General features: G+C 38.5%; 1 protein-coding gene across 7 annotated transcripts; it reads left to right on the top strand.

The window, feature by feature from the left end:
* The first annotated feature begins 101 nt into the window (after positions 1–101).
* C19H18orf54 (chromosome 19 C18orf54 homolog) lies at positions 102–12,389 on the top strand. 7 transcript variants are annotated; one of them, XM_090353068.1, is made up of 9 exons: positions 102–252; positions 577–672; positions 2,360–2,685; positions 3,290–4,012; positions 4,860–5,010; positions 7,719–7,818; positions 10,115–10,246; positions 10,825–10,892; positions 12,211–12,389. In XM_090353068.1, the coding sequence occupies exons 3-9, from the start codon at positions 2,406–2,408 to the stop codon at positions 12,281–12,283; spliced, it is 1,527 nt and encodes a 508-aa protein (XP_090209194.1). In that variant the 5' UTR covers positions 102–252; positions 577–672; positions 2,360–2,405; the 3' UTR covers positions 12,284–12,389. The 7 variants fall into 7 exon arrangements, with proteins under 7 accessions (XP_090209194.1, XP_090209192.1, XP_090209191.1 ...); XM_090353066.1 differs by having other exon boundaries at positions 103–244; positions 3,290–4,063; XM_090353065.1 differs by having other exon boundaries at positions 103–247; positions 3,290–4,063.
* Positions 12,390–12,462: the final 73 nt, after the last annotated feature.

Raw genomic sequence — 12,462 nt, 5'->3', positions numbered from 1 at the left:
TGCCCTTTGACCCCCTCTCCTTAGAGCCGCTCTCAAGGCATCGCCCCCCCTCACCCCCGCCCGCCACTAGCGAGGCCGCGCATGCGCACCGCGGGCGGCCGCCATGTTGGGTCGGTTTGAAAGCCAGCGCGGGCTTCTCCATGCTCCGCAGCGCTGCCAGCGGCGGGGCGGTGTCGGACTCTGGGATGCGTTGTCGCGTCTCCAGTTGTGTGACAGGCCCGGGGTGTCGTGTCGGCGGAGAGTGGTGGTAGTGTGTGTGCTGTTTAAACTCTCTTCGGGGGTCCTGGCCTGGCTGGGAGGCGGGGTGCGCCCCGTCCCCCCTCCTCGGAGGACCCCGGGAGAAGACGGGCGGCGGGGCGGGCCGGGCGCCGGGCGGGGCCGGGGGCGGGGCCCGCGCTGCACCCGTGGTCGCCGGGACGGGAGGGGGCGAAGGTCGCCGGTGAAGCCCGAGTCCGTCCCCGCGGGGCGGGAGCGTGCGAGACGCTGCGCGCGCAGGCGAGCGGGGACCCTGCGCCGTCACCGCCCGCCGGGCCCTGGGCGCCCGGCCCGCGGGTCTGATCGGGCGTCTCCATCCAGGTAGCGGAGATGTCCTCGCCTCCCTGTGGAGCAGGCTGGGGTCAGCGGGATGGATTTGCGTGTGGAGTCTCGGGCTGAAGCCTTGGTGGCCGGACGGTAAATCCCACGGGACTGGCGTGGGGGCCGGCCGCGGGTGGGGTCGGGGTACAGACGGGGCCGGTAATTACTAGAAGAGGATGATGGCTGAGTCGATATACACCATGTGTGTGTGCGTGTGAAGACTTTCCGTGATAAAAAGTGCACTTCAGAATGCCTGTCTGCCAGTCCCGGGCCTTGAACTCACAGCTTGCACAACCATCCCTTAAGCTTTCTCCGCTTAGCCTTTTCCATTCTGTCGCCGGCACCCCAGCTTCACTTGAGACGTTTTCCTAGGTGGTTGGGGATGAGAAGTGGCGCAGACATTTCTTTCCAATCTCAGTCCTCAGATCTTATTGTGGGAACCAGCCACCTGTGGTTTAATTTATTTTGTCGGTTATGTCAGTGAAAACTTAAGAAGAAACATGTCAGCTTTCTCTTTGAAGACTTTGTATTGGTTTTGCAAACTAAAGTTTGTAATCTGATGAGGGAGAAAGGATCCTTGTTAACTGTCCATACCTATCTACTTGAGTGACCTTAAGCTTCTTTGGTAAGAGGAAGAAACAGGGAACAAATCTGAGTTTATAGAGCAGTCCTTGAGGGAGACACTATATTCCAGCATTCAAAGGTAAGTAGGTAGCCATTTTTGTGTCCCCTGTTGTTTCCATAATGGAAAGGCCTGGTGTGACACAAAAAGTACAGTTTGACAGTTCTAGGATTTTATTATAATAAAATTACCTTTATAATTTATTAATAATTTAAAATTATTATAATTTATTTCTAAAACTATTGTCCAGCATCGTGACATGTGTTAAATCCTAAGTGTTATTCCTTTGGTAGTTTAGGAAATCCTTTAATTTTTAGTGAGTGTCATGGATTCAGTGTCTAACCCTTTTGTTATTTCTTGCTTTGAATATAAATCCTATTATAACTATAGCAAGGTAGACAGGAGTTCTCTCAGTCTGAATAATGGAAAACAGGAAGATGAGCCCATTAATTCAATTTCCAGATTAAAAGAGAGGTGAACTAAATCTGTTTAACAGAATTGAAAATGGTGAGATGGGTACCAACACTGAAGATCAGGAAGTGAACATTAGCAGAATATTTTTTTAGAAAAAGGCCCTGTGGTAGCCATTAAGTCGGTTTTGCGCTGTTTTATCATAGATAATTTTATATTGAGTCTTTTCTGAGGGGAAATGGCTGGCTACAATTTGTTATTAATCTGCAGTCCTGAAAGAACAGTGCCCATTGTTTTTGTTTCTAATGTTTCTTTGATGGTTTAAAAAATATTAACTGCCTAGATTTAGGAGAAAGCATATGATTTCAAAAATATTTGTTGAAGAATGTAGAGCATTATGATGTCATAGACAAGATCTCCATAAGAAAAGAGACAGTCTAACAGTTTTTACGACTTTAAAAGACTGAGTATTCATTTCTTAATAAATCCATGTTTATTATGAAGGTAAGTTCTGTTTCCATATATTCAGTTACATAGTAGATACTTATTAAGTGATTTCTCAAATATTGATGAAGTAATTTGTGATAAAAATGAGAGAAAACCTTCTGTGCTTAAATAGAAATATTTATTATTGATAACTGACCTTATTCCTTAATAAAACTTTTTAAAAGATTATGAGTTAGTGTTTTTTTTCTCTAAACAATCACTATTCCTGTTAACTACGCCTCTAATGTATTTTTTGTATTTCAGTTGTTTTTAAGAAAAATGAATAAAAACTACTTATTTTGAGAAAGCTATGGCAAAATCAAACATGAAACGCCGAGTTTGTTCTCAGGAATCTTCAGTCACATCTCTCCTGGCAAGCTGCAGTCTGAATAGCAGTAATTCCTCCAACTCTAATGGCTCTTTTCACTATAAGAATAAACTGTACAGTTCTGCTTCTGAGGCTCTGCAGGCCTATATTGATGATTTTGATCTGAGCCAAATATATCCTGGTGCAAGCACTGGAAAAATTAACATTGGACCTTCTGTTAATATATCACGATTCTCCAACTCTAGTTATAAAACAAACAAAGGTAATCTTTAATTTTTTTTTAATGGACAGTTCTTTGAAGCATTTTAGAATTTGTCATTTCCTTGTAAGTTAGACCTTTTGCAGTTTACATATTGAGTTTTGTCCTTCATAAGGCTTCCCAAAAGACCAGAAAACACAGCTGTTGATAAACTTATTAAGGGTCTATTGGGCACTGATAGAATGGACCTAGGACAGAAAAAGTTTACATTCAGATCTTATAGGAATGTGGACAAGGTATTCTAGACGAAGAATTATAAGTGTTTTCTGTATAAACATACCAGTACAGAGTACATTTTTCGGTGGTAGCCACTATGCAATGACAGATACTATTAAAAATCATATTAATGTGTCAGGAATGTCTACCTGGAAAAAGTTGAAAGAACAGTAAATTAGAGCATAAGAAAATTCATGTGATTAAAGATAACATGTAGAAATTAAACCTTGAAGACCTATACAAAAGTAAATACATATTATTTTCCAATCTATACGTTTCATGGTTTTAGTCAAAATTGAATGAGGATGGGTAAGTTGCAAGAAGTAGTCTTAAATTCTTAATTCTCATTGTTGGATAATAAAAGAAGATAATAGACTGCTTTGTTTTTCAGGTTTTGAAAATCTTGATCGCAAGCAGAACTCAAATTCATTATCTTATAGAAGAGAGATTGTTAATGACATAGACACTGTTAGCCTAACAACTGATGACCTATTAAGACTTCCAGCTGATGGATCTTTTTCTGTGGCTTATGTTAGACCAGGTCATCGACCAAGCAAGAAAAGCAAGAAATACTTGGGAAGACCAGGTTCATTGGAAAGGAATCCAAATTTTCAAGAATCCTCCACTCCCACTGGCAAGGATAACTTAGACATTTCTGTTGTAAACACAAGTACAAATGGAAAGCAGTGTGGTAGGCCTAAAAACCCCAAAATTTTTAATAGGACTAATAAAGTTTTATTTTCAGAACCATCTTTTCTCAAAGAATCATCTTTCAAGGACAGTTCGGAGCACAATCCTGAAAAGAATTATCCAAGATGGCTCACTAGCCAGAAATCTGACCTTAATGTTTCTGGGATAACTAGCATACCTGATTTCAAATATCCAGTCTGGCTCCACAATCAAGACTTGCTACCTGATACAGATAGTCAAGAGGTTTATAGAACATTGAAAGAAGATCAGTATTCCCCCAGACATAGCTACCAGGCACAAAGAACTTCTCGGCTTAAAATGGATTGTTGTGAATATTCTTTTGAGCCCTCAAACTTTTCAAATTCCTTGAGTGATGCTAAAGGATTATATAACAAATGCAAATACGATTCTGAACATAACCAGGGTCAGTGTGAGAATCTGCTTCTCTCAGAACAATCCAAAAAGCCATTCAGTGGTAATATTTTGTTTTGTTTTGTTTTGCAACCAAAGGAATTGCTGCAAATTTGATTTCATAATTAAAAGTTTTAAGGAGTTTTTATGCAAATAATTATCCTTTTACTATACTGAATTTCTTTTATATAGTATTTATACCTTGTGATAACTTAAAATATTTGCCATTACATAAAGGCTTTTTGTTTTGGCAGTACTAGAGATTAAATTTAAGGCCTCTTGGTTACTAGAGGCTCTGAGCCATACCATCAGCCCATTTTTTTTTGTGTTGGTAGTTTTCTTTTTTTTAATTTGCAACTACTGGGTCCTGAACTCAGAGTCTCATACTGCCTTCGCCTTTCACAACAGCTACTGTTTACCACTTGAGCCACACTTTTTTGTGGGTTATATTGGAATGGTAGCTTCAGACATTTCTGCCAGGGCTGGCTTTGAACAGGATATCCTTCAGGTCTCAGCCTCCTGAGTAGCTAGGATTATATATGTAATCCACCCATACTTTGGTTGCATTGGTTATTTTGGAGATAGTCTTACTTTATGCCCAGACTGGCCTAGACTGCAACCCACTTAAAGTAAGCTTCCCTGCATTTGTGAGGAATAACAGGGACATGCTATTTTGCCCAGCCATTGGTTGAGATAAAGGCAATGGAAGTTCCTTTTTTGCTTGGGCTGGCCGCAAACCCCTGGTAGCTAGCTAGAATAGATTGGGCCATTGTGTCTGACCTAGATAATATATGTATATTTTAAGTTACATTCTTGTTGACTTTGTGGGTTTCTCTTTTTCCTTAATTTTTAAAAATTAGGTGACAAAATTGAATTGCTTATCCTGAAGGCTAGAAGAAATTTAGAGCAATGTTCGGAAGAATTACCCATGCCTGTGAAAAAGGATAACAGTCCTTGCTCATTGGATAAACTTGAAGCGGAAAGATCCTGGGACAATGTACCTGTTTCTTTGTAAGTAAGCGACAATGTTAAGTTTTCCAAGAGACAAAAATGTCATGTGAATGTCATTTATTTTAAAATAACATAGTGACCATTATTCAGTTGTATTAACATTGTGATTGGATAGCCCATAACTTTGTGTTGCTAGCTTTAAATTGTAGTTTCCGTTTGATGCCACAAGATGGTGTAATGTTTCATACACAGTATATAAAGTTTGGCCTTGTTATATGTTCATTGTTGCACTATTGTTACATATTTTCAAATGAGAGATTTGAACTAAGACAGTTATTTTGCCCGCAACAGAGTGCCTTAAAATTATTATTTTTATTTAAAACTTAATCCTCTTCATCCCATTGTATTAATGTTACCTCTTTTCATTTACCTTTTCTTTTTGGTCATGGTCCCTGGAGCTCTTCAGCTCAAGGCTACTGCCCTACCCCTGGAGCCACAGCCCCACTTCTAGTTGTTTATTGGTCAATTGGAGATAAGAGTCTTAGGTCTTTAGTACCCAGGCTGGCTTTGAACAGCGATCCTCAGATCTCAACCTCCTGAGTAGCTGGGATTACATGCATGAGTCACCACACCTGGCACATTTACCTCTTACCTTTTCTTTCCGTATTGTTTTCTTTGCATGTTAGTCCATTAAGTATATTGTTTATTGTATGGATTGTTGTAATTCCTCGGATTGTTTTTATTTGTCTACTTAACCTTCCTATGATATAGTTACTCTGAGTAACTTCAAAACAGTTTACCTAGACACTTAAGAATATGTGGTGTTTGAGCCAGGTGTCAGTGCTCGTATTTGAAATCCTAGCTATCCAGGAGGCTGACATTTGGCTTTATAGTTTAAGCCAGTCCAGACAGATAAGTCTATGAGATTCCATTCTGAAATAATCAGCAAGATGCTGGCCTGGTCTAGAGTACCATCTGGGCAAATAAGTTTTGAATTAAAGAAAAAAGGCAGGGGGTATTTGATATGGGAGTTTATATAGGAAAGATTTCATTCTTAAAGCAGTATTACATTTGGATATACCAGAAATGTGTTCTTGGTTCATATGATGCTTTAGGTTTTAACAATACTTGTTTTATTGTCTAACTTTTAGACAGTAAAAGTTGTCTACACTTTTATTTGTTAAAATCAGAGTCTTAATTCCTGGACTGTGGAGTTACTTTTTAGTTGATTACCTCTCTTTTTTAATTGCTGGCCTGACCATACTTCTAGTTTGGACTTTGCCTCGTTTTTCCTTGTGGGATCTGGGTTCACTTCTCTAATACTGTAGAGCTGGAGAGATAAGTATCTTGGCCAGGAGCATAGGCATAGCCTAGTGGTATTGTGCTCCCCTAGCATGCACAAAACTCTGGGTTTGATTCCTTGGTGCCATATACACAGAAAAAGCTGGAAGTGATGTTGTGGCTCAAGTGGCACAGCACTAGCCTTGAGCAAAGTGTCAAAGACAGTTCCCAGACCCCGAGTTGTAGCCCTAGGACTGGCACAAAAAGAAAAAAAAAAAAAGAAATAATAAGTATCTTGAGGTTGTTGTGAGAGTGTAATTTGTTAGGATTTAGGATACTTAGGTCACTCATGTGAGCTTTTATAGTGATAGAGATTGTGTAGAATATTGTTTTATTTCTCCTTTCAGCTTTATTTCTCATGTTATTTCAACAGTATTTTTTAAGAAAAACAAACTTAGATTGCGTTCTCTCTTTCTCTCTCTCTCTCTCTCTCTCTCTCTCTCTCTCTCTCTCTCTCTCTCTCTCTTTTTGGGGGCAGTTCTAAGGCTTGAACTCTGAGTCTGGGCTAGCGTTCTATCACGTGAACTGCAGCTCAACTTCTGGCTTTTTGTGATGAAATGGAGATAAGAAACATGGGCTTGGGCCAGGAGTTTGGCCTAGTGGTTAAAGTGCTTGCCTAGCATGCACGAAGACCCAGGTTCGATTCCTTGGTACCACATATGTAGAAAAAGCCAGAACTGGTGCTGAGGCTCAAGTGGTAGAGCTCTAGTCTTGAGAAAGTCCAAGGACAGTGCTCAGACCCTGAGCTCAAGCCCAGGACTGGCAAAAAAAAAAGAAAAAAAGAAACATGGGCTTGCCTGCTTTGAACCAAAATCTCAGTCTCTTAAGTAGCTAGGATCGCAGGCATGGGCCATTGGTGCCTGTGTTTTTTTTTTTTCTTTATTAGCAAATATTTATTTCATTATAATGGTGGAAGTAGATATAAATAGATTTCCTGATCCCCATACATAGAATGGAAACTAAAGACTCTAAATCTATAGCTTATATACTTTCTGAGCTAGTTGTCACTCTAGCAACTCCCATTCCTTAGACAGTCATTTTATGTGGTAGGTAAAATGGAAGAGGTTTACCCAAAATCCAGGGAATCTTCAGGACTATTACCAGATTACCTTTCATTCTTTCTATTTCTCTGCATTTATAGAGTCCCTTGATTTTTAACTTTTCAAAGGAGAAGGAAAATTTAGGTAGTCCCTTCTACACCTAATAGTTAATATATAGTCCCTTCTATAAAGTACTTTTCTTAGACATTGAAAGGAAAAGCAAAGGAGTTAGTATGGGTTGGATCCTGATGTCAGTTTAGGGAGAATATGGGAAATTACCATAACTATTATTATGAACCACTTATATTTAAGTGGGAATATCCTTCCATTCTATACTGCCTAGCTTTTGAAAACTTAGTTATTTTGTATTCTTAAATCCTGTTTTAGCAAATCTCCTGTTCCTGTTAATTCTGATAGTCCTCAAGAAACTTCAAAGGCCAAGAGTGCTAGAGATTTTCTTGAAGACTTTTTAAATAATGATAAACAGGTAGGTGAAAAATCTTAATTTACTAAGTTTCTGATACTATTTGTTTTTTTTGCCAGTCCTGGGGCTTGAACTTGGGGCCTGGGTACTGTCCTTGAGCTTTCTCAAAGCTAGCGCTCTACCACTTGAGCCACAGCACTACTTCTGACTTTTTCCATGTATGTGGTACTGAGGAATTGAACCAAATCTTCATATATGCTAGGCACATACTCAACCACCAGGCCATGCTCCTGGCTTCTGATACTAAATTTTAAGTTAGGTATGTTAAAACAAAGCCAGACCCAGTCTCTTTTTCCTGACCCAATCTCTCTCCTAGCATAAAACCATCTCAGTCATTGTGCTGTGGCTCATGCTTGTAATCCTAGTGACTCAGGAGGCTGAGCTCTGAGGTTCAAAGCTAGCCCAGGCACAAAAAAACCTGCGGGGGCTCTTATCTCCAGTTAACCTTTAGAAAATGGGAAGTGGTAGCCTTGAGCTGAAGAGCTCAGGGACAACACCCAGGCTCAGGGATAAAGCCATAGCCTTGAGCTGAAGAGCTCAGGGACAACACCCAGGCCCAGGGGTAGGGCCATAGCCTTGTGCTAAAGAGCTCAAGGACAGCGCCCAGGCCATGTTCAAGCTCCATGACCCGCCAAAAAACAAAAACAAAACCCCATCTCAGTCCTTTTAGCACATACAATGATTATATTTCTCTTTGGAAAACAAAAGGGTAGTTGGCTAATGGGGCTTGTGTTTCTCAGAAACTTCTAAACATTTAGTAACTTAAAAATGTGAAAATTATAGGTTGGTTGTGCAAAGTGTATGTACAGTTTACAGATAGTCCCTATGTGCAGTTTACAGACAGTCCCTAAGTAAATATGTGTGTGTATATTTTCTGTCCCTTTCTACTTTTCCATCACTATGAATTTACTACTCTAGGACCACATATAAGAAGTATTATGACCAGATATTGTGGTATGTGTAATGAGAAAGCAGAGTCAGGATAAATTCCAGGCTAGCTTGGGATGCATAACAAAATCTGTGTCAAAAAAAGTAAAACAAAACAAAATAAAAACTCAAAAGACAATTCTCCTCCCCAGATATCATCAAATTGTTTGCCTTGTGATTAGCTTAATTCATTTTGTTTGATTTTGTCAATTCTTATCTGTTATAGCATATACTAAAATTTCATCCTTTCCTTAGAACACTATTCTGTGCATGTACTGTATTTTATTTATCCATTTATTTACATATTGACACTTGAGTTGCTTTTCCTTTTGGCTATTATGATTAATGCTGCTACAAATATGAATACAGGTTCAAATACTTGTGAGTCCTTGCTTTCACTTCTCCTGGACATATAAAGTAGAATCATGTAAAGTAATTCTGTATTTTACTTTGGGGAATTGCTGTTTTTAAGCTATTCTGCTTAATTTTTTTTTTTGCCAGTCCTGGGCCTTGAGCTCAGTCCAGGGCCTGAGCACTGTCCTTGGGCTTTCATCAAGGCTAGAGCTCTACCACTTGAGCCACAGCACCACTTCTGGATTTTTTTTCTAGGTATGTGGTACTGAGGAATTGAATCCAGGTCTTTGTGCATGCTAGACAAACACTCTACCACTAGGCCAAACTCCCGGCCCTACTTAAAAATTTTATGTGAGAATACTTGTATATAATTGAATTATAGTGTATTGTTCTTGCCGAATTATGTCAAGTTGTAGACACCTCAAGAGGCTTTTTGCTATTTTGTGGGTATCTGTAGGACAGGCAACTTGTTTGAAAAAAATGTAACAATAATTGACTGTTAGGATTTGGAAGAGGTTTTAAAATATCTCTAATTATCTTAAGATTGTGACCACCTGTTGGGTAAGTACATTTGCCATCTTTGTACACGGTAATAATTGACATGTCTAAGTGGCTCTGAAGAGGTTAAATGGCCACATTCTTTCAGGAGGGGGAATATGCATCTTGTGGCCTGTAAAGCCCTCTGCATCATTTGGGGATGACTGAATGCATCTTGTTGGCTCTTGTCATAACCCAGCTGCCTGGGTTGATGTTTTGTTTTTTTTTTTTGGCCATTCCTGGGGCTAGAACTCAGGGCCTGGGCACTGTCCTTGGGCTTTCTTTCTCAAGGCTGGTTTTCTACCACTTGAGCCAAAGCACCAATTCTGACTTTTTCTGTGTATGTGTAATTTTTAAAGAAGACTTCATTGACATAAATTGTTATTTTTTGTGTGTACTAATTGTATATTGACAGAATTACACATTAAAGCCCTTTTTCTCTCATTGGATTGACTAACTTTATCATTTGTTTAAACTGTAGAGTTCTACCCTTTCTGGTGGTAAACATCATGGTCCTGTTGAAGCCTTAAAACAAATGTTATTTAATCTTCAAGCAGTTCAAGAAAGTTTCAATCAGAATAAAACTACAGAAACAAAAGAAGACATTAACCAAGTGAGTTCAAACTTGATTTATATTAATTGAGATGTAAACATTTAGTATTAGTTACTTTTCTCACTGATGTAACAAAATATATGACCGAAACTACCAGCAGGTGGAAGGATTTATTTTGGTTCTTGTATTGAGAGATTTCAGTTCATAGTCACTGGTTCTAGGTGAGGCAGAAGAACATGATGTGGTAGGGACATGTGCAGGAGGGGGCTGTTCGCCTTATAATGAACTGAACCAGGGACCAGATTTAACCTTAAACCTACTTCTCCTAAGTCTCAACTTCCACAGGTTCCACAGCCTTTCAGAATAGTTTCTAGTTAGGGACCACATAGTTAACACATTTTCAAGCCATGGCAGATTTCCTATATTTTTTTTGAGACCTACTTACAGATTTCTGCTACTAAGTATGTCACATAACACATTGTAGAGTTGTGTTACTATGCTGTGTTTTTTAAAGTCAGTAATTCACACTTAATTCTGTACAGTTTTCTGTGGGGTTTTGAACTTCTTAATAGATAATAATAATATTTTAAGTATTTTTATTATATATAGTTTTTATTTTTTGGTATTTTTAATAATAGGATTCAGAAGATTTCTCTAAAGTACAGTTGAAGGAAAATATGATTCCTATTACTAGGTCTCTTCAAAAGTAAGTATTGTTTATTAATACACATTCAATTCCATCTTTTCCATTTCTTTGGGAAACTTAGAAAACATCAGTGTTTGGGTTGCCAGAAAGACCTCATTGATTGGTCAGTGAGAAATTAGGCATAAAGTTTTCCAATAGCCAGTTACGTGGATTTCAACATTACAAATGGGAAGACTTAAAGATCACAGCAGGTTTAATAACTTGTAATATTGCAGCTGTTAATAACATAGTGATTCATGTAAGATACTTATAGATAGCAGCAATGACTATAAATGTGCTATGAAAATATCTGAATCCTTATTGAAGATTAGGTATACTGGCCTAGCTTGAATTCATAATAAGAGGAAATGTTACCTTAAAAGATGTGAAAGATGGGAGTGTAGCTAAGTTGATGGGTATTTTTAGAGGAAATTTGGAAAGTAGGCTCCTTTGTTTAAAGAATGAGTTTTCTATACTGAGACTTAACATGCAATCTTGGCTTTATTATGGAGAATAGGCCATGCTGTCCAACTTTATTGTAGGAGTCACTGGTTTTCATTTTTATTTAATAAAAATGAATTTTCCTCAGAATTGTGATCAGTCTTTTTTTTTTGGTGGGTGATGGGGATTGAACTCTGGGCTTGGGCACCGTCCCTGAGCTCTTCAGCTCAAGGCTACTGCCCTACCTTTGGGTCTGGGCATTGTCCCTGAGCTCTTTCAGCTCAAGGCTACTGGCCTGCCCCTGAAGCCACAGCCCCACTTCCCATTTTCTAGTGATTAATTGGAGATAAGAAGCTCACGTTCTTTAGTAGGTTCTTTAGTGCCTGGGCTGGCTTTGAACTGCAATCTCAGCCTCTTGAGTAGCTAGGATTATAGGCATGAGCCACCATGACCAGCTTTGTAATCAGTCTTTATGTGCTATTGGAATTAAGATATCTTAAGCTTAAATGTTAAAAAATAAATTATGCATTTTATTTTCTAACTGATCATTTGCTGAATGTTATCATTTTGAAAAGGTCTGGGGGGAATTATATGAAAAAATGTTAAATATGATGCAAATGATATGTTTATTGCTTCTTATTAACCTACTTGGAAACATAACTTAAAATTGAGTGTCAAAAATAATAAATTTGAAGTAAATGTTCATAGAATATTAGATAATTATAATCTTCAACTATTTAGATCTACAAATTTTATAAGGGACAGTTCTGAAAGTTGAAATTTATTTCTTATTCTATCATTGAGGATAATAAAGAGTATAATCATTGCTTGCTTTCTACATTGGCTATTTGTTTTTTTAAATACTGGTTTATAATGTCTTTTGTACTTTTTAATGAAGGGCCTTGCATCATTTATCTCGCCTGAGAGAACTGGTTGATGATACCAGTGGAAAACAGTCACCGAAAATGTGAAGCGGAAAATAAAATTGTCATCACATTAATCACCACATGACAAATTATGTATTTTTTTCTTGTTGCTTAAACTAACAGGGAAAATACAAGCATGTACATTATTTTATGACTGGCTCAAGTATATTTTTATTAAAAGGACAGAACTCAAAAGTGTTCCCAGGTTTTGTGACCTAGTCTCA

Source organism: Megascapheus bottae, chromosome 19 (genome assembly GCF_031878675.1).
Source record: "Megascapheus bottae isolate mThoBot1 chromosome 19, mThoBot2.hap1, whole genome shotgun sequence".
Lineage (NCBI taxonomy): Eukaryota > Metazoa > Chordata > Mammalia > Rodentia > Geomyidae > Megascapheus > Megascapheus bottae.
This window is presented reverse-complemented; position numbering and strand designations above follow the sequence as displayed.

Bases quoted from the DNA above. Each gene is read 5' to 3' on its own strand.
- C19H18orf54 (XM_090353066.1), top strand. From the start codon at position 2,406: ATGGCAAAATCAAACATGAAACGCCGAGTTTGTTCTCAGGAATCTTCA. The intron at 5,011-7,718 runs GTAAGTAAGCGA...ATCCTGTTTTAG, and splicing joins GACAATGTACCTGTTTCTTT to CAAATCTCCTGTTCCTGTTA. The intron at 10,893-12,210 runs GTAAGTATTGTT...TTTTTAATGAAG, and splicing joins ATTACTAGGTCTCTTCAAAA to GGCCTTGCATCATTTATCTC.